General features: G+C 38.0%; 1 protein-coding gene and 1 non-coding gene across 9 annotated transcripts in view; both read left to right on the top strand.

The window, feature by feature from the left end:
- ITSN2 (intersectin 2) overlaps positions 1-23,072 on the top strand; it is a 161,165-nt gene that overhangs the window by 67,115 nt on the left and 70,978 nt on the right. For 2 of the 8 annotated variants that reach the window (XM_032172361.2, XM_032172366.2), the window contains exons 14-19: positions 1,163-1,303; positions 3,339-3,426; positions 11,053-11,192; positions 12,551-12,631; positions 19,167-19,303; positions 22,717-22,853. In XM_032172361.2, the coding sequence (XP_032028252.1) occupies positions 1,163-1,303; positions 3,339-3,426; positions 11,053-11,192; positions 12,551-12,631; positions 19,167-19,303; positions 22,717-22,853 (724 nt within the window). Of the gene's footprint in view, positions 1-1,162; positions 1,304-3,338; positions 3,427-11,052; positions 11,193-12,550; positions 12,632-19,166; positions 19,304-22,716; positions 22,893-23,072 lie in introns of all 8 variants that reach the window. The other 6 variants (XM_032172363.2, XM_032172360.2, XM_032172365.2 and 3 more) reach the window with 3 other exon arrangements.
- On the top strand, positions 20,920-21,047 carry LOC116481350 (small Cajal body-specific RNA 21). The gene has a single exon (XR_004251516.1). It is a non-coding gene; the product is annotated as a small Cajal body-specific RNA 21 (non-coding RNA).

Here is a 23,072-nt window from a genome sequence, read left to right as displayed (position 1 = left end):
CACAGTAACACAGGTGAATGTGCAGAGTCTGGAAAGGTCCAGAGCCTATACGTATCCCATGTTGAGGATAAGAATGTGAGCTCCAGCAGCGATACACATGTTCCTTTCAGTGTATGTATTTCAAATATGAAACATAGTCTTCAGTAAAACTTTTCATCATCAGTGATTTTTAACCTGGGATGTCATTTCCCCTCACTCCACTGTATTAGTTTGGTAGGGCTGTTGTAACAAAATACGATAGGCTAGGTGGCTTAAACAACATAAATTAATTTTTTCACAGCTCCTAAGATCTAAGACCAAGGTATCCATAGGCTTAGTTTCTTGCAAGGCCTCTTTTGGTGGCTTGCAGGTGGCCATCTTTCATTGTGTCCTTATATGGTCTTTTCTATGAAAGTGTTTCTCTCTGGTGCCTTTTGTGTTCAGATTTCCACCTCTAATAAGGACACCAGTTAGATTGGATTAGGGTCCACCTATATGACTTTGTTTAACCTTAATCACCTCTTTAAAGGCCCTGTCTCCAAATATTGTCACATTCTGAGGTACTGGGGCTTGGGACTTTAACGTATGAATTTCGGGGGACACAGTTCAGCCCATAATCCCCCACGTCACCCTTCTTCTTAGGTCCCATTGAGAATCTCTGCTGTTTGGTTTGATTTCTTCACAGAAGAAGAGAAAAAAAGGAGAAGAATATTAGTATAGAACAGAACTGTTGCCAAAATGTTCCTCCTGGGCACTGTTTAATTAGAGGAAATTAGATGGCAATATTTAGGGTAGAAACAGAAGTTCAGAGAAGGTAATGCTGAGCATCACATGCAAACATTTATTCCTCTTCATCATTCTTTGAGAGTGTCTCTGATATTAATATTGTTAATTAATATTGTCTAATTAATGTGGAATTCAGAAAAAAATTCAATGTGTTCTGTTTCTGCTTTCCCATACTAACACATGGGCTCTTGCACTCAGAATGATGTGTTTCCCACTAATAACTTGGGTTAGCAGACACAACTCTGAAACACATTCCACTTGGTTTTAGGCATTTATTTCAGGATGAATATGAATGGTAACTGAGATTTTAAAATTTAACTAAAAATATTATTCTCCTTGTAGAAACATTTTCTATTAGCATTTTATGTTACTATATATTTATATGATCTTCCTATAGAATGGCAAACATCAGCAGATCTCAGGCAGACTTCAGGATGTCCGACTCAAAAAGCAAACTCAAAAGACCGAGCTGGAAGTTCTGGATAAGCAGTGTGACTTGGAAATTATGGAAATCAAGCAACTTCAACAGGAACTTCAGGTAAGTCCTTCACTGCTAAATTGTTCTTAAACATGTACAATTAATAGTTCTTCTGGGCTGGGCGCGGTGGCTCACGGCTGTAATCCTAGCACTTTGGGAGGCCGAGGCGGGTGGATCCCCTGAGGTTAGGAGTTCGAGACCAGCCTGGTCAACAGGGCGAAACCCTGTCTCTACTAAAAATACAAAAAAATTAGCTGGGTGTGGTGGCACATGCCTGTAATCCTAGCTACTCGGGAGACTGAGGCAGGAGAATCACTTGAATCCAGGAGGCAGAGGTTGCAGTGAACCAAGATCACACCACTGTACTCCAGCATGGGCGATAGAGCGAGATTCCATCTCAAAACAAAACAGCCTGTAGTCCCAGCTACTCGGAATGGCTGAGGCAGGAGAATGGTGTGAACCCGGGAGGCGGAGCTTGCAGTGAGCCGAGATTGCGCCACTGCACTCTAGCCTGGGCTACAGAGCGAGACTCCGTCTCAAAAAAAAAACAAAAACAGTTTTTCTAATAGAGTTTTGTTTTGGGGGTCAATAACCTTTGAGTCTTTGATAGGCTTGTGATCTAAATACACATAATCCTGTATACAATATCAGGAAGTCCATAGACCTACTAAAACTCTGCTAGACATCTGGTTAAGTTTTGCCAAATATATATACATAAGTGGACATTTATCACTTTGAGTTTTAACTCTTTAACAATGTTTATGCATTCTTAATTCATTACTTTTGCTATAACAAAAGACCTTAGACTAGGTAATTTATAAACAACAGAAATTTATTTACTCATAGTTCTAGAGACTGAGAAGTCCAAGATCAAGGTGTTAGCAGATTCAATGTCTGATGAGGGCTTGCTGTCTCCTTTAAAACTAGTGCCTTCTTGCTGCGTCTTCACATGCAGAAAGGGTAAGGCAGTCCCTTCAACTTCCTTTATAAGGACAGTCATCTCATTCGTGAGTGTGGAGCCTCCTAAAGCCCTACTTCTTAATAGTACTGCATTGAGAGTTACGTTCCAACATATGAATGTTGTGGACATACCAACATTCAGACCATAACATACATTAAAATAAGGTTATTGCTACTAATTTTAGGAAATTTTGACTTAAAGTTATTCTTTTTAAAATTATGATGAGAACTTGAATATGTCCCTTGGGGTCCTGGTAATTCTATTCTTTACTTGTGCAGCAGGGTCTGGTTCAGTAATTACTATTTGCAGAATGGGGCCATGGAAGCATTCTGCATCTCTGGAGTTCTCTTACCCAATTTCTCTTACTGCATGGACTGGCAATTAATCAGTCAGTCTTTTTGCTTTGTTACAGGAGAGATAAACAAAAGCCAAAAATATTTTCTGTCTGATTTAAACCTGCTTTCCTAGTCTTTAGTCCCTCTTTTTTTTTTTCCTCCCTCTGTCACCCAGGCTGGAGTGCAGTGGCATGATCTCAGCTCACTGCAACTTCTTGCCTCCCAGGCTCAAGCAATTCTCCTGCCTCAGCCTTCTGAGTAGCTGGGATTACAGGCACCCACCACCACGCCTGGCTAATTTTTGTATTTTTAGTGGAGACAGGGTTTCACCATGTTGACCAGGCTGGTCTTGAACTCCTGACCTCAAGTGATCCACCTGCCTTGGCCTCCCAAAGTGCTGAGATTACAGGCGTGAGCCACCGCACCCAGCGTTTAGTCCCTCTTTGATATACACATATTCATCCTGAAGTGTCATGGCATGCTTACACATACCATCTAGCACAAGTCTGCTGTCACTCATCAGTAAGCTGAGAATTGTAGGCTTCTAGACACACCCCATTTACAAAGGCTTTCTTCACTGCGTTTTAATTTCAGCCAGTCACTCAAAATTGATTTTGGCTTAAATATTTCTTGGCATAATTCCATTCTAGTTGATTCATAAGTTGTAAGCAGTTTACAACTATGTATTATTTCTAAAATAAGTTTCAAAGATGAGTAAATCCTGTTTTAAAGTTTTCAAAAAAAACTCTTGGACAATATTATAACATTGTAATCAGGTATTATTTTTTCTTTTTATAAGGAATATCAGAATAAGCTTGTCTATCTGGTACCTGAGAAGCAATTATTAAATGAAAGAATTAAAAACATGCAGTTCAGTAACACACCTGGTAAGTCTCTTAAGGTTTGATTACTTTTATCCTTTTCTGAATGACTGTATCAGACACATTGTTACTTTTTTAAAATTAAAAAAAGTATTCTGTTATAAATAACAGTTTTTGCCTGTAAGTTTAAAGTTTCAAAATAATGTGAAAAATATCCTAGATGTTAGAGCATTTTTAGTGATAAAAAGTAGATAAAAATAAAATAGTAATGATTGTGGTATGACTTCATATCTTGATGATATTTTTATGTATATAATTGAAATATCAAATAAAGTGTTAGACTATAAGATATAAATTTGGCTCTAACACAAGACTACATGTGCATTTTGAAAAGTCCTGCACTGATTTTAAAGAACTGTTCAGGAGGAGGCTTTACGGTTGGGGCCGCACCTGGGATTCTAGGGTGTTAACATGCAGCAGTCATAGGCTTAAGCAGGATTTTATGCCCTGCATAGACCCTTTATATTATCTAACTCTGTGCTTCATACAAAGAATTTTACCATCTTGGCCCTCTGACACCTGTGGAACAAAACATTCCAGGATTTTTTTTTTTTTTTTTTTTTTTTGAGACAGAGTCTCACTCTGTCGCCCAGGCTGGAGTGCAGTGGCGCAATCTCTGCTCACTGCAAGCTCCACCTCCCGGGTTCACGCCATTCTCCTGCCTCAGCCTCCTGAGTAGCTGGGACTACAGGCGCCCGCCACCGTGCCCGGCTAATTTTTTGTATTTTTAGTAGAGACGGGATTTCACCGTGGTCTCAATCGCCTGACCTCGTGATCCGCCTGCCTCAGCCTCCCAAAGTGCTGGGATTACAGGCTTGAGCCACCGTGCCCGGCCTCCAGGATAATTTATGGGATTGTAATTGTTTTTGTTTTTGCTCAGGTCCCAATGAGAAAACTGAAAAAAATTCCCTGTATTGGATACCATACCAATAAAAGCGTAGCAGAAACAAGGTTTATTTAAAGAAAAGTAAATCTGCAGATGTTGTGTTACAACTGACTAAAGTATCCTAAATGTCACTCATTGAGTCTCTATCATGTCAGTTATTCCATTGTAGGTCTCTTTATTATACTTTTGGCTGTTTACGCAGTTCAATAAATAGTAATCTCTTCTTTGTGCAAGTTCTGAACAAATTAAGAAATAAGGCAAAAGAGCAAGACAAATGAGAAACCGAATCACTGCCTCATTATTGATGAAGCTGATTCTAGGCAGCATGGTTTATCTGTGGGTGGTATAGTTGCACCTATAAAACACTGGATGCATGAACAAAGTAGATTGCAGGTTTCCTGTGGGCAGTTAAGTCTCTAGAGAGTGAGGGCTAGGAGAAGTCTAGGCTGTACATTCCTAGGTCTTTATCTTGAGCTCACTAGTTAGTGAAAGGAAGGAAAGAAGCTGGGATTGTTGGGCTAGTGCAGGGCCCTTCACGTGGAAGAAATATCAGAAATAAAATTCACTCTTGTGAACTATTTTTATTGTGTCTCCTGCCTTCCACTAATGTGGTCTGTCCATGTCCCTGCTCAGACAGTGTTCCTTATACTTGGTTCTTTTCTGTTCAAAGTATATTAGCCCCCGCCTCACCCCTACACAGGCATTCCAGAGGCAGGGCGAGCCAACCCACCTGATCTGCACAGTGGCAGAAATATATCTTTATTATTGTCATCGTTGTTGTCATTGTTCCTATTTGAATTGTGAGTAAAATGTAGAATATGTCTTATTGAGGACGTGATGGGGCTATTCTTTCTCTGTGGAATGTAATCCAGTGCAGCTGTTACCTATTTATTTGTTTAGCCATAGTCCAATTCAAAATAGGAAGCTTTTGTTTGGGCTTTGAAAAGTACCTTGTATCCCTTAGATTCCTCTCTCTATAACAATTGCCATTTAAGATTACCAGCCATGTGCCAAGCACTGTGTGAGTCAGTTTTGATGCATTCTTTCCTTTAATCTTTACAATAACCCTGTGGTATAGTTATTATTCCCATGGTGCAGCTCAGGAAAACTGAAGTTCAGAGAGATTAAGTAGTTACCCAGGATGGTACAATCATAGTACTCAAATTCATGTCTGACTGTAAAGCCTGCTGTACTACCATCTTGTTTCTTTGTCTTATTTTCCAGTTACCCAACATAGTGCTCATATATATCATCAAATTTGGTATTAAAACATGCATTATTAGTGATATACATTGTTACGAATAAAGAAGAAATATGGGCCGGGTCCAGTGGCTCACACCTGCAATCCTAGCACTTTGGGAGGCCAAGGCAGGCAGATCACGAGGTCAAGAGATCGAGATCATCCTGGCCAACATGGTGATACACCGTCCGTACTAAAAATACAAAAATTAGCTGAGCATGGTGGCGCACGCCTGTAGTCCCAGCTACTCAGGAGGCTGAGGCAGGAGAATCACTTGAACCTGGGAGGCAGAGGCTGCAGTGAGCTGAGATCGCGCCACTGCCCTCCAGCCTGGTGACAGAGCAAGACTCCATCTCAAAAAAAAAAAAAAAAAAGGAAGAAGAAGAAATATGCAGCTATAACACTTTGCTAATAGATGTGAAAGATTCCTGAATAGGCTGGACACTGTGGCTCATGCCTGTAATCCCAGCACTTTAGGGTGCTGAGGTGGGCAGATCAGTTGAAGCCAGGAGTTCGAGACCAGCCTGGCCAATGCGGTGAAACCCTATCACTGCTAAAAATACAAAAATCAGCAGGGGTGGTGGCACGCATCTGTGATCTCAGCTACTCAGAAGGCTGAAGCATGAGAATCGCTTGAACGTGGGAGGCAGAGGTTGCAGTGGGCCGAGATGGTGCCACTGCACTCCAGCCTGGGCAATAGAGTGAGACTCTGTCTCAAAACAAAATAAAAAAATAAAGATCCCTGAATAATTAGAGACATTTTGTGTTCCTAAATGAACTAGCTTAATATTATGCTATACTATACTATATATCAATACTATGTCAGTTCTTTCCTAATTCATATATTCAGTTCTTTTTGGGTTTCTTTAAATGAAACTTGGCAAGATAACTGACAAATTCATCTAGAAAATAAATTGTTCAAGATTAGGCAAAACTTGAAAAAGAAAAACTTTGGTAGGGGGGAGGAGACTAACCCTATCAGATATCAAAACATAAGATATGAAAGTTAGAGTGCCTAAAATAGTGTGTTATTGGTCAGAAATGGAAAAGTAGAACAATGGAATTGAATAGAGTCTAGAAAAAAGCCCATGCATGTATGGTAACCTAGGATAAGATAAAGTTGGCACTTAACATTATTGGGGAAAGGATGGGCTTTCAGTAAACGATTTGAGGGACAGTGGATTATCTGAAAGAGTTGCAGGGGAGCTCTTTACCGCTCTCTATGTACAGAAATAAATTCTAGATAAATTAGGAGGCTAAACATAAAAACAAAAACTATTATAAAACAGGAAAATATTTTATAATCTTGGCATGAGGAAAGTCTCTTTAAACAATAGTCATGAAGAAAAATACAGATTTGATGATTAAAAATGAAAACATCATAATGAAAGACAGCATAAACACTAAAAAATTTGAAGTACATGTAATACAAGAATTTAGAGCTTCTACAAATCAAAAATTAAGACAGCCCAATAGAAAAATACAGGCAAAGGATAAGACCTAACAATTCAAGACTGTGGCCAGAAACATAAAAGATGTTTCTTTGACTTCACTGGTTATCAAGAAAATACAAATTAAAATAACAATCAGGTTTCTTTTTTGCCAGTTAGCAAAAATGAAAAAAAGATCGATAATATCCAGTATAGATGAGGGTTTGCAGAAACAGGTATTGTTGGTGTCATAAGTTGATAACAGCTTTTTTTGGAATAGTAGTTTGGCAATTTCTGTCAAAATTTAACGTGTGCATTAACAGAATGAAAGACAAAAATCTACGAGCCACGTGATCATCTCCATAAATAACAGAACGAGTATTTGACAGAGTTTAACATCCTTTCATGATAAAAACACTAAAAAAAAAAAGATATAGAAGGAATTTTCTTCAACATAATAAAGGCCATTTATGAAAAGCTCACAGCTATCATAATGGGGGGAAACTGAAGACTTTTCATCTAAGATAGGGGTGTCTAATCTTATGGCTTACCTGGGTCACATTGGAAGAAGAGTTGTCTTGGGCCACACATAAAATCCACTAACACTGATGATAGCTGATGGGTGCTAAAAAAATCTCATAATGTTTTAAGAAGGTTTATGAATTTGTGTTGGGCCACATTGAAAGCCATCCTGGGCCGCATGCGGCCCATGGCCTACAGGTTGGATAAGCTTGATCTGAGATCTGGTATGAGGTAGGGATACGAACTTTCACCACTTCTGTTCAACATAATGCTGGAAGTACTAGCAAGACTACTTAGACAAGAAAAAAGAATAAAATACATTCAAATTGTAAAAGTAGTAGTAAAATTATCCCTGTCTGCGGATGACATGATCCTATATGTTGAAAACCCTAAAGACTTCAATAAAACTTAGAACTAATACATGAATTGAGTAAAGTTGTAGGACACAAAATCAGCATACAAAAATCAGTTGCATTTTTTACACCAATAACTATTCAAAAAAGAGATCAAGTAAACAATATTACTCATGACAGCATCAAAAATAATTAAATACTTAGGAATAAATTTGACCAAAGAGGGGAAAGATCTGTAACTGAAAACTATAGTTGATGGGAGAAATTGAAAAAGACGTAAATAAATGGAAAGATACTTCATGTTCACGTATTGGAAGAATTAATATTTTAAAAATTATCTGTACTACCCAAAGCAATATACAGATTCAACACAATCTCTATCAAAATTCAAATAGCATTTTCAAAGGAATAGAAAAAGCGATTTTAAAATGTATATGGAATCACAGAAGACTTCAAATAGCCAAAGCAATCTTGAGAAAGAAAAACAAAGTTGGAAGCATCACACTGCCTGTTTGCAAATATTGTGAAGCTATAGTAATCAGAACAGTGTGGTACTGGCATAAAAACAGACATAGGGACAACATGGATGAACTTGCAAGATGTTACATTAAGTGAAGTAAGCCAGGCACAGAAAGACAAGTACAGTATGATTTCATTTATTTGTAGAGTGTATATAGCCATAAAAGTAGAGAATAGAATGGTGGCTACCAGGGCTGGTGGGAGAAAATGAGATCACTGAGAGTTTGCTCAAAGGAAATCAACGTTTCAGTTAGATAGGAGGAGTAAGTTCAAGAAATCTATTGTACAACCTGGTTACTATAGTTAATAACAGTGCATTGTATTCTTGAAAGTTGCTAAGAGAATAGATTTTAAGTGTTCTCACCACAAAAGTGGTAAGTATGTGAGGTAATGCACATGTTAATTAACTCAATTTAGCCATTTTACAATGTATACATATTTCAAAACAACATGCATACTATATATACAAGTTTTTATTTTTTGATTACGAAAGACATAGATTTACAGAAAAGAATAGAGCCCAGCTAATTAACATATGCATTATTTTAATTAGCTTAATTATGCATATGTTAATCAGCCCAACTTAGCCATTTTACAATGTATACATATTTCAAAACAACGTGCATACAATATATGTATAATTTTTTGTCAATTACAAGACATACAGACTTATGAAATAGAATAGTCCAAAACTAAACCCAAGTATATATGGTCAACTAATTTTTGACAAGGGTATCAAGAAGACACAATGGGAAAAGGATGGCCTCTTCGATAAATAGTATTGGGAAAACTGGATATCCACCTGCAAAAGAATGAAATTGGACCCTTATACCAGACTCAAAAATCAGCTCAAAATGGATTAAACATAAGACAAGAAACCGTAAAACTCCTAGAAGAAAACATTGGCAAAAGCTCTTTGACATTGGCCTTGGCAATGATTTTTTGGATATTATACCAAAAGTTCAGGAAACAAAAATAAACAAGTGGGACTTCATCAAATTAAAAAGCTTCTGCACAGTAAGGGAAACAATCAACAAGATGAAAAGGCAGTCTATGGAATGGGAGAAAATACTTGTGAGCTGTGTATCTGATAAGTGGTTTATATCCAAAATACAAGGAATATATATAGCTCAATACCAAAAAACAACCCAATTTCAAAATGGGCAAAAGACCTGAGTGGACATTTCTCCAAAGAAGACCTAAAAAATGATAAAGAGGTATTTAAAAAGGTACTCAACATTATTAATCATCAGGGAAATGCAAATCTAAACCACATTGAAATATAATATCATCTCACACCTGGTAGGATGGCTGTTATCAAAAAGATCAGAGATAACGAGTGGTAGTGAGCATGTGGAGACAAGGGAATCTATGTACACTGTTGGAATGTAAATTGGTATAGCTGTTATGGAAAATAGTATGAAGTTTTCTAAAAAAATAAGCTAGAACTCTTGTATGATCCAGCAATCTCACTTCTGAATATATATTCAAAGGAAACAAAATTACTGTCTCAAAGAGATATTTGCACTCCCTTATGCTAAATGCAGTAAGTCAGTTACAGAAAGACAAATACTGCATGACCTCACTTTCATATAAAATCTAAAAAAAGTTGAACTCCTATACAGAAACTGAGAATAGAAGAGTGGTTATCAGGGGTTAGAGGGAGGGGGAAATGGGTAGATGTTGATTAGTGGGTACAGACCAACATCTATCCATACCAGTCAGAAAGGTAGTAATATAAATTATGCAGTAGCCATAATGTAGACTACTATGGAGCAATTTAAAAGAATGAACTAGATCTGTTTGTCCTGATTGATAAGATACCTTACTAATTCAAAACAAGTTGCGCAGCAATGTAGACAATATGATTCGATTAAAACCCATGGAAATAAAAGTTGAGTATCTACACATCTAAATGTAAATGCCTAAAGGGGGGATGAACTTGCAGTTGAAATTGAGGCCTTTTAATTTTTTACTCTGTATGTTTCATTTCATTTAAATTTTGTACTTCTATACTTTAAAAATGTGATAGTTAAAAATAGACATTTAAACAGATAATATTGCTATTTTAATTTATTGTAATGTATTCCGCATTATATGTTTCCATCTGGTTTCTTCGTCACTGCATGAATATGTAAGAAAAGATAATATAAAATGAAACCTTCTGTTCTTACCTCCTAAAATAATGTTACTAAATAATCCAGTTAGTAATACTTATTGAATCTTTGCTGTGAATATTTCCCTGTTCTTGGGAGCACTAAGAATAAATGGAAAGCTACTGTAACTATAATTTCTATTAATTGAGTATTAACTGTGGACCAGAGTATACAATGGCTTTATATCCATCACCTCATTTAATGTAGCATTATGCTCATTGTATAGATGAAAACCCTGAGGATTCGATTGGTGAAGCATCTTTCCTAAAGTAGAATTTCACTTCAGGTCCTAGTCCTTTTGAATGCAGAACCAAGGCTTATAACCATTTCCTCTGATGCTCTTTCCAGCATATAATCTGGGAAGTGGAAATAACAACTGAGTGTTTTCTCTTGTACTGGTCTACATTATGTGTATACATCCTTCGTATTGGTCTAGTTACATCAATGTGACCAAACAGTAAATGGCATGCTGGTAATGACATACGAACTTCTGCAAAATGTAAACTGTCTGATGTTTGTTTTTCAGATTCAGGGGTCAGTTTACTTCATAAAAAATCATTAGAAAAGGAAGAATTATGCCAAAGACTTAAAGAACAGTTAGATGCTCTTGAAAAAGAAACTGCATCTAAGCTATCAGAAATGGATTCTTTTAACAATCAACTAAAGGTATTTATTTTTGATACTATTTATTTTTAGGTAACTGCCTTCTTACCTTCATTATTTTGATTTAATAGAATAAATAGCTAAAGCTATTATATGTATTACATTTTCATAATTTATTTTATAATTTCAACCATACAAGAATTTCAAGATTGTTTTTAATGTTCTAGTTATATGACATAGTGTCATATAACTAAACATATACTTTATCAGTTTCCAGTTTTTGATGACTATGTGCTGTTTGTCTTGGCATCTATACATTTCCAGAACAATTGCCTTTGTCAGTATTACAGAACTGATCTCAGCCAATGTTATCCTAGGCAATTTTCAAAAATGGGAAATATGGAAAATTTGAAATAGCTTAGGTGGCAGAGGCTCTTTTAACACAGTTTTTATTTTTTTCCTTGGTAAGTGTAATTTAATTAACCTTTGTTAAATAATGCAATAATCAGTGAAATCTAGAACAGAATCTGGCACTATGAACTTTGCATGAAAAGCAAGTTAATGATTCATTGTTTGCCGCAGTGGCAGAGCAGATGTCCAAAACATAGACTGTCTGCATATCATTCACCACAGTATTCATTGTACACTGAAGCCATACCTATGAAAGAAACTAAAAACCAGACTCATGGCATAGAATGTAAATTTGGGAATAGTCTCAGTTATTCCTTTGCTAACAATATGAAGTTTCCAGAGCATAAGGTATTCTCTGTAAGAAATAAAGCTTTTCTAAAGCTTTTGTATAAGAAATCTCTCTTTTCATATGGCTTTTATCATGCTGACTTATTTAGAATAACATTAACACCAAATATAGAGTAAACAGCATGCTAAAGAAAGGACGACATGGTGGCTTCAGGTAAGGAAAGGGAATTTGAGGTGAACAATGTTAATAATACACTTTACACAAGCATATATTCAGTAGAAAAAAATTTTATAGAAAACCAAATCATTTGTCATTGCTGGTTAGACAAGCCAGCCAACTTATCTTCCCTATATTATTTCTTCAAAAAATCTACATAACTGGGCATGGTGGCTCATGCCTGTAATCCCAGCACTTTGGGAGGCTGAGGTGGGCAGATCACGAGGTCAAGAGATCGAGACCAGCCTGGCCAACGTGGTGAAACCCCATCTCTACTAAAAATACAAAAGTTAGCTGGGCGTGGTGGCATGCACTTGTAGTCCCAGCTACTCGGGAGGCTGAGGCAGGAGAATCGCTTGAACCCAGGAGGTGGAGGTTGCAGTGAGCTGAGATCGCGCCACTGCACTCCAACCTGGCGACAGAGTGAGACTCCATCTCAAAAAAAAAAAAAAAAAAAAAAATCTGTACATAGTTTAATTGGCTTTTTATCTGCCTTATCTTACAGTGTGGGAATATGGATGACTCTGTTCTTCAGTGCCTTTTGTCTCTGCTAAGCTGTCTCAACAACCTCTTCCTCTTACTTAAGGTTATTTTCTAATATCTAGCTTCTTTTCTTTGAGTTACTTTACTGTTTTATTTTTTTAAAACTAGACTATTCTTTGCCTTTATCTGAGTATCTTTGTTTGAAATAACATATACAATATAAGCCTTTTTCTTCCTGCTTGCTTGAATATCCTTCTGCTATCTGACTGCCTGTTTGAGTCTAATGCCAGAAGTCAGTAAGGTTGCCTGTCACAGTAACCTTTCTCAAAAGAAGCCCAGGACACTTAGAAATATAACCTGGTTCCTTTACAACATCCCTGTGAGTGGGTTAGCTGATAAAGATGATTACTAACTCAATTCAAAGGAAAATGTGAGATTAAATCACTTACCCATATCACCGAAAATCAGTGTTTAAAATAAAACTTAATACTTCATGAAATCTAGGGCAAGTTTATGTCATATATGCACCAAGCTGCTTCCTAATACTGTTTTAAGGACAATTTTAAAGAACGAATAATGCAGGGGCAACTTTAGTCAGGTCTAGTTACCAGGCTCATATTTAGACATGCTTGCACATCAGATAAAAATGTTTAAATTATATAAATAACTATTTCTCTTTGCCATGTATAATGTAGAGTATTAAAAATATTTTAATAGAGCTTAAAGAAGTGTGCTTTATGTTTACTGCTGGCTGACTCTAGTAGATTTTGACTACACATTTTACTCAGTACTAAAATGGATGGCAATAGGGCAGGTGCCTATATGCATATATATTCCACAGTGAAGACAGAAACATGATAAGTAGAGTTCATTTGTTACCTGAGCAAAGTAGGGCAAATTGGAAAGATGGTAGCAGCAGGGGACCCATATTTTAGCCTTTATGGTTATGGCATGAATGGCCAGATTATATGGTTTTTAGAACTTTTGCTACGGATTGCATAGAAACTAAACTAAGTTTCTTCGTCTGTAAAGTGAAGTTTAATGATGATTTGTGGACTGTTCTCCCTCACAGAATCTGATTCTTTCAGTTAGCATTTGATTCTCCACAGGCCAGCAGTTATTCTTGTCCCTTGTTTTACTTTGTTCCTTCTGCTTCCTGCCTTCCAGACTTACACTGCTTATTGATACTTTCATCAGAGCAATTTAGGAAACTAAAGAGATAGATAGGAAATCTATACTGTCAGAGCAGTCAGGAGACTGTGTTGTCACAGAAAGCAAGAAAAGAGGTCTTCTGTAGTTACTAGAAAATGATACAGAGTTATTAGTTAACATAATACTAAAAAATATTGGCCAGGCGTGGTGGCTCACGCCTGTAATCCCAGCACTTTGGGAGGCCAAGACGGGTGGATCACCTGAGGTCAGGAGTTCGAGACCAATGTGGCCAACATGGTGAAACCCCGTCTCTACTAAAAATACAAAAAATTATCCGGGCATAGTGGCGGATGCCTGTAATCTCAGCTACTCAGGAAGCTGAGACGGGAGAATCGCTTGAACCCGGGAGGCGGAGGTTGCAGTGAGCCAAGGTCGCACCATTGCACTCCAGCTTGGTCAACAAGAGCAAAACTCCGTCTCAAAAAAAAAAAAAAAAAGAAAAAGAAAAATATCCATTGAATTTGTCAAAAAGGAAACTTTTGAAGACCTTGCTAAAAGTGCCATTTCACTTGAGTGATAAGCAGAAGCTGGATTGCAGTGGATCAGGAATGAGTAAGAGTTGAGGAAGGGTTAAGTGAGTAGCAACAACTCTTAGAAAGAAAAGAAAAATGCATGGGGGTCAAAGGAAATTTTTTTTTTTTTTTTGGTTTAAGAAAGACTTGAAGGAAATAGTAAAGAGAAGAGAAAGGAGGAGACAGGGGGAAAGAGAGAAAGATTGAGATTGTGGTAATTGATGGAGCAAAGTCCCTGAAGAAGCAGATTAAGATGGAATGGAGAGCACAGATTAAAGGATTAGATAAGAAGAATACTTTCAGTGTAACATACGGGGAGAAGATGGATATGAATGCAGTTAAATTTGTTGGTAGAGAGTAGGAAGTTGACAGTGAAACGGGAAATGTTCCCTTGTCCCCCTCAAAGAGCAAGTGATGGGAGTGTGGCTCACTTCTTCAGTGCCCCCCTGCTCAAACCTCTAGGGGAGCATACAGATGGGCAGGCTGTGGGGCTCTGACCCCACAGCAATGTCTAGGGGTGAATGTGTACAGCTGAAGCCCCAGTGGGATGTGTCACAGAGTGCTCTTTTAGTTTGCCGTCTATAGGCGGTTTGTGTTACCCAGCTCAGACCCCTTTCCTTATCACAAGGACAGAACAGAGGGATTTCTGTATCCCAGGGTTTCTTGCCTTCGTGTACTGGAAGAATTGGATCACACGTGGGCTTGGAGAATGAATGCAAGGTTTTATTGAGTAGAAGTAGCTCTCAGCAGATGGGGGAGCCAGAAGGGAGATGGTTTTACCCTGGAGTCGGGCCGCAACCTGACTTCTCACTGCTCTGGCCAAACTCCGCGTTGTTCCTCTGGTCAATGGCCTGCTGGCCTGCTGGTGCCTGTTGACATGCTCTTCCACCGGCGTGCTCTTGATGACCAGCTGCTTGTGTCATCTTCTGCCGATGTGTTCCTCACGATGTCCGGCCACTTATGTCTCTGCCTTTTTAGGATCTCGGGTTTTTATAGGCACAGGATGGTGGCGTGGCAGGCCAGGGTGGTCTTGGAAGATGCAACATTTGGGTGCGAAGGCAGGAGTGCCTGTCCTCACCTAGGTTCATGGGCATAGGCCTGAGGGTGAAGCCCTAGCCAGGGACCCGCCTTTCTCTACCCAGTACTTCCCTGGCCCACTCCCCTATGGACAGCTTCAAGACTTAAAATCGGAGGTAAGTTGGACCATTAGAAAGAATCTTCCTGGGTAGAGGAGGACATGATATAACTCAGCCTAGGCCAGAAGAAGAGGGGTGGAGATGCAGGAAGTTCTATTGATTTTTTGAGATGGAAAGATGAGGGAGCTGCAGTCTGATGGCCTAATGAGGCAAGGTTTATAGCTGGCAGTGAGGAGAATGGATGGAAGATTAGGAAGTTTCAGGAGAGAAATAGGCATGAAATGGACATCTCAGTGCAGATATGCAAGCTTAGTAGAGGAAAACCTAAGTGTGCTGAGCAATGTTGAATGTCTTATTGAAGTTGGAGGTGATGTATTTAAATTGAAAAAAGTATGCCTAATTGTGTGATTTTTCCTCACGATGTTCAGCTGTTTAGGTATAAGCACAGAGAAAGCTGATGAAATAGGTTCATGGTTCATACAGGTTTGAGGTTTTAATAGACATGCACAAAGAGAGGGGGACAAAAGAGTTACAGATCTTGACAAAAGCATTATGATCAAGATGAGCTCTGAAACGTGAACTAGACATGAAGGATGTGAAGAGAGGAAGGGGTGTTAATAAAGAAAGAGAATGATGGGAGTCAACAGAATGGTCTCAGTGAGGTTGAAAACCTATTGATGTCTGGGCATGGTGGCTCACGCCTATAATTCCTGCACTTTGAGAGGCTGAGGCGGGTTGATCACCTAAGGTCAGTAGTTCCAGACCAGCCTGGCCAACATGATGAAACCCCGTCTCTACTAAAAATACAAAAAATTAGCTGGGTGTGGTGGCGCACACCTTTAATCCCAGCTACTCGGGAGGCTGAGGCAGGAGAATTGCTTGAACCCGGGAGGCGGAGGTTGCAGTGAGCTGAGATCGCGCCACTGCACACCAGCCTGGGCGACAGAGCAAGACTCCATCTCAAAAAAAAAAAAAAAAAAAAAAAAAGATTGAGAACAACTCTTAATGAATTCTGATTGGTTTATTTTTTTCTTGCTTAACTATTATGTGTAACAATGACCTCCTGGAAGTAGTGACCTAACCCAGAGGAATAGGTCTAAGGATAGGAATTTTTACATCATCATAGTCAAATAGAGGAAATACTTGGCAAGCTTTGTGGTGCTCTTCAAATCTTACTAATTTGCATAGACTATAGTTTATGCATTTTTCATTTGTCCAATAAATATTTATTAAATATCCATATTGTACTAGACTCTCTGTTGGCTGGAGACAGCTTGATGAAAGACAGTCTTGTTGTCAAGAAACTCACTTCAGTGGAGGAGGCAATCATATAGTTGGAAGACACTGTGGTAGAGGAATATACAGAGTGGCACAAGGAAGCTCATTAACTCTGACACTGGAGGGAATAGAGTTAGTAAGGGAATACTTAGAGCTGTATTTTAAAGGACAAGTTGGAGGGCTAAGCCTGCAGCCTTGTTGAGATCAGACATTAATTTGGCTCCCTTTTACTCTCCTTTTAAACTTAGTACTCTCCTCATTTTTGACTTCATCCAATAATAATAGCTAATATTTATTGAGAACCTATGTGCTCTGCACTATAATAAGCACTTTATATGTATTAACTCATTTTATCCTCACAACAACTCTGTGAGGCATGTATCATAACAAGCTTCCCCAACCTGTGGTCCACAGGCCACAGGCGGCCCAGGACGGCTTTGAATGCAGCCCTACACAAATTTGTAAACTTTCTTAAAACATTATGAGATTTTTTTTTGCTATTTTATTTATTTGTGTATTTATTTTTAGCTCGTCAGCTATCGTTAGTGTATTTTACATGTGGCACAAGACAGTTTTTCCTCTTTCCATGTGGCCCAGGGAAGCTAAAAGATTGGACACCCTTGCACTATAATTAACCTCATTTTACTGATGAGGAAACTATAACTTTCCTAAGGTTATACAGCTAATATACAGAGCCTGAGTCAAGCCTTATTAGTCTTATTCCAGACTCATGCTCCTCATCACTAAACCACCTTGCTTCTCTATATATTGTAACCACTATATTCTTCTGCTTTTCAATAGAATTTAGAGAAAGGTACAACAAATAAAACCCTAGAAGCTGAGAGCTGTGGAAAATTCGCTATAAAAGCAGTATGCATTATTATTGGCTTAAGCTGTAAATGTTTTGCTCAGACATGTTGGACATAGTCTCTGGACAGCATGCTGTACTTAGATCAAATCTACTATTTCAATCAAGTAAAAGGTTCACTTATAAAATAGTTATCTCTGAAAAGAAATGGAGTTTGGAGTTGTGTTATTATGTATAGTTTGATGCCAAAAAACATTTTTTACTAAAACATTCTACCCAAATATTGTCCAGCTCTCACCTTTGCCATGAAGTTTCTTTTGATTACTCTTAAGTCCCCCTGCCCCCACTTCTTTCCTCCAGCCTTCTTTTTCTACTCTCTAGTTCAGGGTTCTGTAGATTCCAAATGAAAGAGATCTAGTTCAAAATAGTTAAGCTAATGAGTGATTATTAGAAGCATCCTAGGACCACTAACTGAATCCATGGAAGGGCTGCTGGACAGGGGCAGTTCCTAGGTCTCCGAGCCATGATATTGAACATTCAGCTTCTGTAGTACCCTTTCTCTCCACCTCAGTCTCTAATCTTTACTTCTCTTTTTTCTGAGTTGATTTTATTCCTATCCCCAGGTCTTATTTGGTTGTGAGGCAGCTCCAGGTTTACTTTATCCCAGTTTAATAGCTGAAGAAAGGTTTCTTTCTCCCCACTTCAACATATGTGAATCCCAGGAAAATATTCTGGGCCAGCTTGGATTATGCTTATGTCCTTTGGACCAATCGTTTCTGAGCAGGGAAGTAAGGTGCTGTGATTGTTTAGGTCAGGAATAAACAATTGTGCCTGGTGGGAATGGGAGGAGCTCTGAGTTTGGCAGACCTTTTAAAACCACATAAGATGTTGGGAGGAAGGTGGAAAGATCAGTTTCCCAGAGGAAGGCAGGGTGCTGTTGAAGAAGAGGAAAAAAAAAAATGCTGAACAGATAATCACAAGTTCCTGCTAAGGAATTTACCTCTGCCCTGCATGTTGACACTTGCCTCTACACCGAGATTGTGAACTCTTTAAAGGCAAAGTCTGTAGACTTGGAAGTCAGCCTTGTATTGGATCCCCTTGGAATGCTTTATAGCACTTAGCATACAACTAGATGTTCAATAAGCAGTTGTTCATTTCAACTTCTGTTTGGAATACTTTTCATTATTTTGGCTCATGGTAGTCATGATTTTAGGCAGACATCTTTTTCCATTTTTAGTTTTGAACTAAATTATTTAATAATTCTGTGTTTAGTTCAAGATCATATTGGATAAAAATAACTTGGTTAAACTACATATGTCAAAAACATGACTGAACAAAATTTCTCTTCAGATGTTATAACAAGCAAATTATTCCCCCATATTTTTAATGGATTGCTTTTTTAAATTGAAAATGATGTACCAAATCAAAGCATTGGCTTGTTAAAGATTCTGTGTTCCGTAGAAATGAATTGATAGAAAAGTAGATTATTTTAATGTGTTTATCTCAGGAGCTATATGGTTTAAATACTTAAGGTTTTTTTTATTATCTAAATATTTTTTAAAACTTTAAATCTTTTAAATTTAGTTCAACTTGCTGTAGGAGTTTTATCTTTTAATGCAAATGCCACATTAATACATATGACAAGCATATTTAAATCATTCACGTATTGACTTATTTTCTTTTTCTCCTTAGGAACTGAGAGAAACCTACAACACACAGCAGTTAGCCCTTGAACAACTTTATAAGATCAAACGTGACAAGTTGAAGGAAATAGAAAGAAAAAGATTAGAACTAATACAGAAAAAGAAACTAGAAGATGAGGCTGCAAGGTAATATAGCTGATATATTTATTGTGCTATATTGCCATTAGAATTGTAATTTTGTTGCTCATGTCTTTAGTTTATGAAAATTTAAGGAAAATAAAAGGATTATCCTAATCAGATTCTAGATCTCATAAGTTCAATCCTTTTAGGGATCAAGTTTGCAGTAACTGATTTTATTTTCTACTAGTGAAAAATAACAGACTTTGGAGTCAAACCTGTATTAGTTTCCTGAAAGATTGTAAAAGCAGAATACTTAATTGTATATAGTAATACTGAATGTAGAATGCCACATTGATGCATTTTTCTTTTTATCACTGAGATATATTAATTGCCTCCATTTATAGTAAGGAGAAGTAAGACATTTGTGGTATCCGAAGCCTAGAATTATTCATTTAGAAACTTTGCATGGTATTTTTCTGCCATTAAGATTCTTTTTCTAATACGTTCCTCTTTCTTCCAAGTTCTCTGGTATCAGAAAGTAGTATAATTAGTTAACAAATATGGATGAACCAGTATTTTTTTGCCTTGGTAAAGAGTAGATGAGTAATTTCTATGAAAAAGCTAAATAGTTACTAGGGAGGCAAGAAAGACACATTACCGTTTAGCAGGCCTCTATTCTTAATGGTTTTAAAGTAGCCACCTCCAACACATTTTTTTGAGTGGCTGTTGTTGGCTGTGATGCTGGTAGACTTTGGATTACTCCTCATAATTCTAATAGGAGATTAAGACAGTTAAATGAATAACTGTAATATTGTTTACTCCTAGACCCCCATTTATTTATTTTGAGACAGGGTCCTTGCTCTGTCACCCAGGCCGGATTGCAGTGGCATGATCAGGGATCACTGCAGCCTCGACCTCCTGGGCTCAAGCAGTCCTCCCGCCTAAGCTCCCACTGAGTAGCTAGGAATATAGGCATGCACCACCACTCCCTGCTAATTTTTTTTGAATTTTAATAGGAATGAGGCCTCTCTGTGTTGCCCAGGCCGGTCTCAAACTCCTGGGCTCAAGCAATCTGCCCGCCTTGGCCTTCTGAAGTGCCGGGATTATAGGCGTGAGCCACTGCGCCTGGTGATCTAGACCCCTGTTTTTGTGACCTCCTAACGAGATAATAGAATAAGATAGAAGTAGAGAAAGTAAAGTTCAAACGAAGTAGCTCTTATAGCTCTTATTTACTGCTTGACTTGTGCCACTTAATTACATAAGGGAGCTGTGCAGTGGTTCCACAGCTAATCCTTATGTCAGAACTTTCTATTGACATATGCAGTTACCTTAATCTTTCTTCATCGTGTTCACAATTCCTTTCAGGCCAAAAGAATATACTAGTTATATGCGTTTAATTTCATTCATCATCCTTGCACATTATCTTAGGTAGTAGAGAAGAGAAATCAAAGAGAGCAGAAGTGCGTATAGGACCTACTCAGTCTGAAGCTGGGTCTTAGTACCACATCTTGGTTTGATTGGCCATTTGCCCAGGTATATTCCCTTCTTTTCCCCAAGGTATTGGTAATAGGTTTTCACATGTTACATATGGCCTCTTTGCCCTTTGCCCAGCTTCTGAGGCATCCTGTGGCACTGGACTGATTTCTCAACCAGTAACTCTTACATAACATTTACCAGAATTCTGGCATGGTTTCCTGCAGGGTGAGCTCAGCCAAGTACCACCCCTCAGTAAGCCTAGAGTAGAGGGGCCTGACATCCTTTCCTTAAATTAAGCAAGGAGCCTTATCCAGGTTGTCCTAGTCTCATATTTATGTGGCCATGATAACCTGGCAGGAGGAGTTGATGGAAAGAATGAAGAGCTTAAAAAATATATAGAAAATTTTAATTTAATGAGCCCTCTGGTTTTTTTGTTGTGCTAAATATGTGCTAAGTACTCTGATAGTGATATTTATAATGCTGTAAAAATTCAAATGAAAACTAACTGAGTATTAATTACTAGGCTTGGAAAAGTGTCCCGGAAAGTTACAGAGGAACTAAGAAAGGGGATATTAGTTGACATTGAGTGAGGACTGCAAGAGAAGCATTTTCCTCACAGGAGAACCAGAAGTCAGTTATGAAAGTTGCCGGAGGAAGCGTTCTGTGACATGATAGAGGATGAAGGAGGTTTGGAAAGTGTTGGAAGGAATCTAGTAAATGGGCTAGTGAACCACAGTATGAAGTCTGAAACAGTTGGGAGATAAGGAGAAAGCATTGATGACTAAGGGCCTACAATATTTTGAATTATCCAGGATTTCCAGATTCCTTCAGGAATTAAGGAATAGAGATGTGGAATTATGCCAAGGTTCCCACTTAGGAAGGGTATATATGCTGACAAATCTCAGGAATGTATCCAGCTATAATCTTCACTGCCCTGATAGTGCTGAGGCTTGGAGAAGGTGCTAAATTTAGTGGTGGCAACTCTACCTCTGAGTAAGGTTGTGAAAATACATGCAAAGGAGAACTATAAGATGCATGAGTTCTAATACTAAAATAATTGATCACAGATCACCTTGACTGGCTGGAAATCAAACTGTAGCTGTGTTAGATTTCATTGAAATGTTTACCAAAGCACGTGGGCCTAGAGAGGAGAAATGCTGTATTATCTAAGCAAACAAAAAAGACTTTTTGAAGTAATAATATAAAAAGTAGACTGGGCGCAGTGGCTCATGCCTGTAATCTCAGCACTTTGGAGGCCAAGGAGGGAAGATTACTTGAGGCCAGGAGTTCCAGACCAGACTGGGCAACATAGCAAGACCTTGTCTCTACAAAAAAAAAATTAAAAAGTTGGCTAGGTATAGTGACGTGCCTGTGGTGCTAGCTACTTTGGAGGCTGAGGCAGGAGGATCACTTGAGCCCAGGAGATCTAGGCTGCAGTGACCTGTGATTGAACCACTGTACTCTAGCCTGGGCCATAGAGTAAGACCCTCTCTCTTTAAAAAAAAAAAAAAAAAAAAAGTAGGTTATTTTTCTAGAAGCATTTCCTATTTCCACAGCAACAACAACTAAACCCCTGAAACAAAGATTAAATAGGACAGTGGGAATAACAGCTGGAAGACAGTTCTTATCAAGTATCTGGAGAGAAAGGAAGGAAACTTAGATATAATTTTTAGATTTATTTGCTGAATGGTTCCGTTTCAACCTTTTTCTTTTTTTCTTGAGTTTGGAGGTTGGTTAGCAGGAGGGAATTTTTGGGTGTGGGAAATTGTCAGTCATACACCCCAGTGCATCCACTAATCAATCCAAAGCTTCCAAAGCTTTTCTTGATTGATTGATTGATTTGTTTTCCTTTCACCTCTGATCTCAGCAGTTTCTCCCCACGCCTGTACTAATACTTCATTACTAGTTCTTCATCTTGACAGGAACCAGATCTTATAGTATGTTTTTATTTAGTGTAAAAAATTTCTAGGACATTATACAAACTCTTTTTCTTTTATGTAAAGGAAAGCAAAGCAAGGAAAAGAAAACTTATGGAAAGAAAATCTTAGAAAGGAGGAAGAAGAAAAACAAAAGCGACTTCAGGAAGAAAAAACACAAGAAAAAATTCAAGAAGAGGAACGGAAAACTGAGGAGAAACAACGTAAGGATAAGGATACTTTGAAAGCCGAAGAGAAAAAACGTAAGGATAAGGATACTTTGAGACAGTAGAACAAAAGCAACAAGAGAGAAATGACCTGATAAGAGACAAAAAAAGGGAAGAAAATTAGAAAGATACTAATTGTAGAGTCAGAAAAAACCTTTTTATAAATTAAACTTGGATAAAAAGCATGTAGGCTTATTAAAACAGGCTGAAATCTTA

The sequence above is a fragment of the Hylobates moloch genome, unplaced genomic scaffold, assembly GCF_009828535.3.
Source record: "Hylobates moloch isolate HMO894 unplaced genomic scaffold, HMol_V3 SCAFFOLD_13, whole genome shotgun sequence".
NCBI lineage: Eukaryota > Metazoa > Chordata > Mammalia > Primates > Hylobatidae > Hylobates > Hylobates moloch.
Note: the sequence above shows the minus strand (reverse complement) of the source record. Positions and strands in the feature narration are given on the sequence as shown.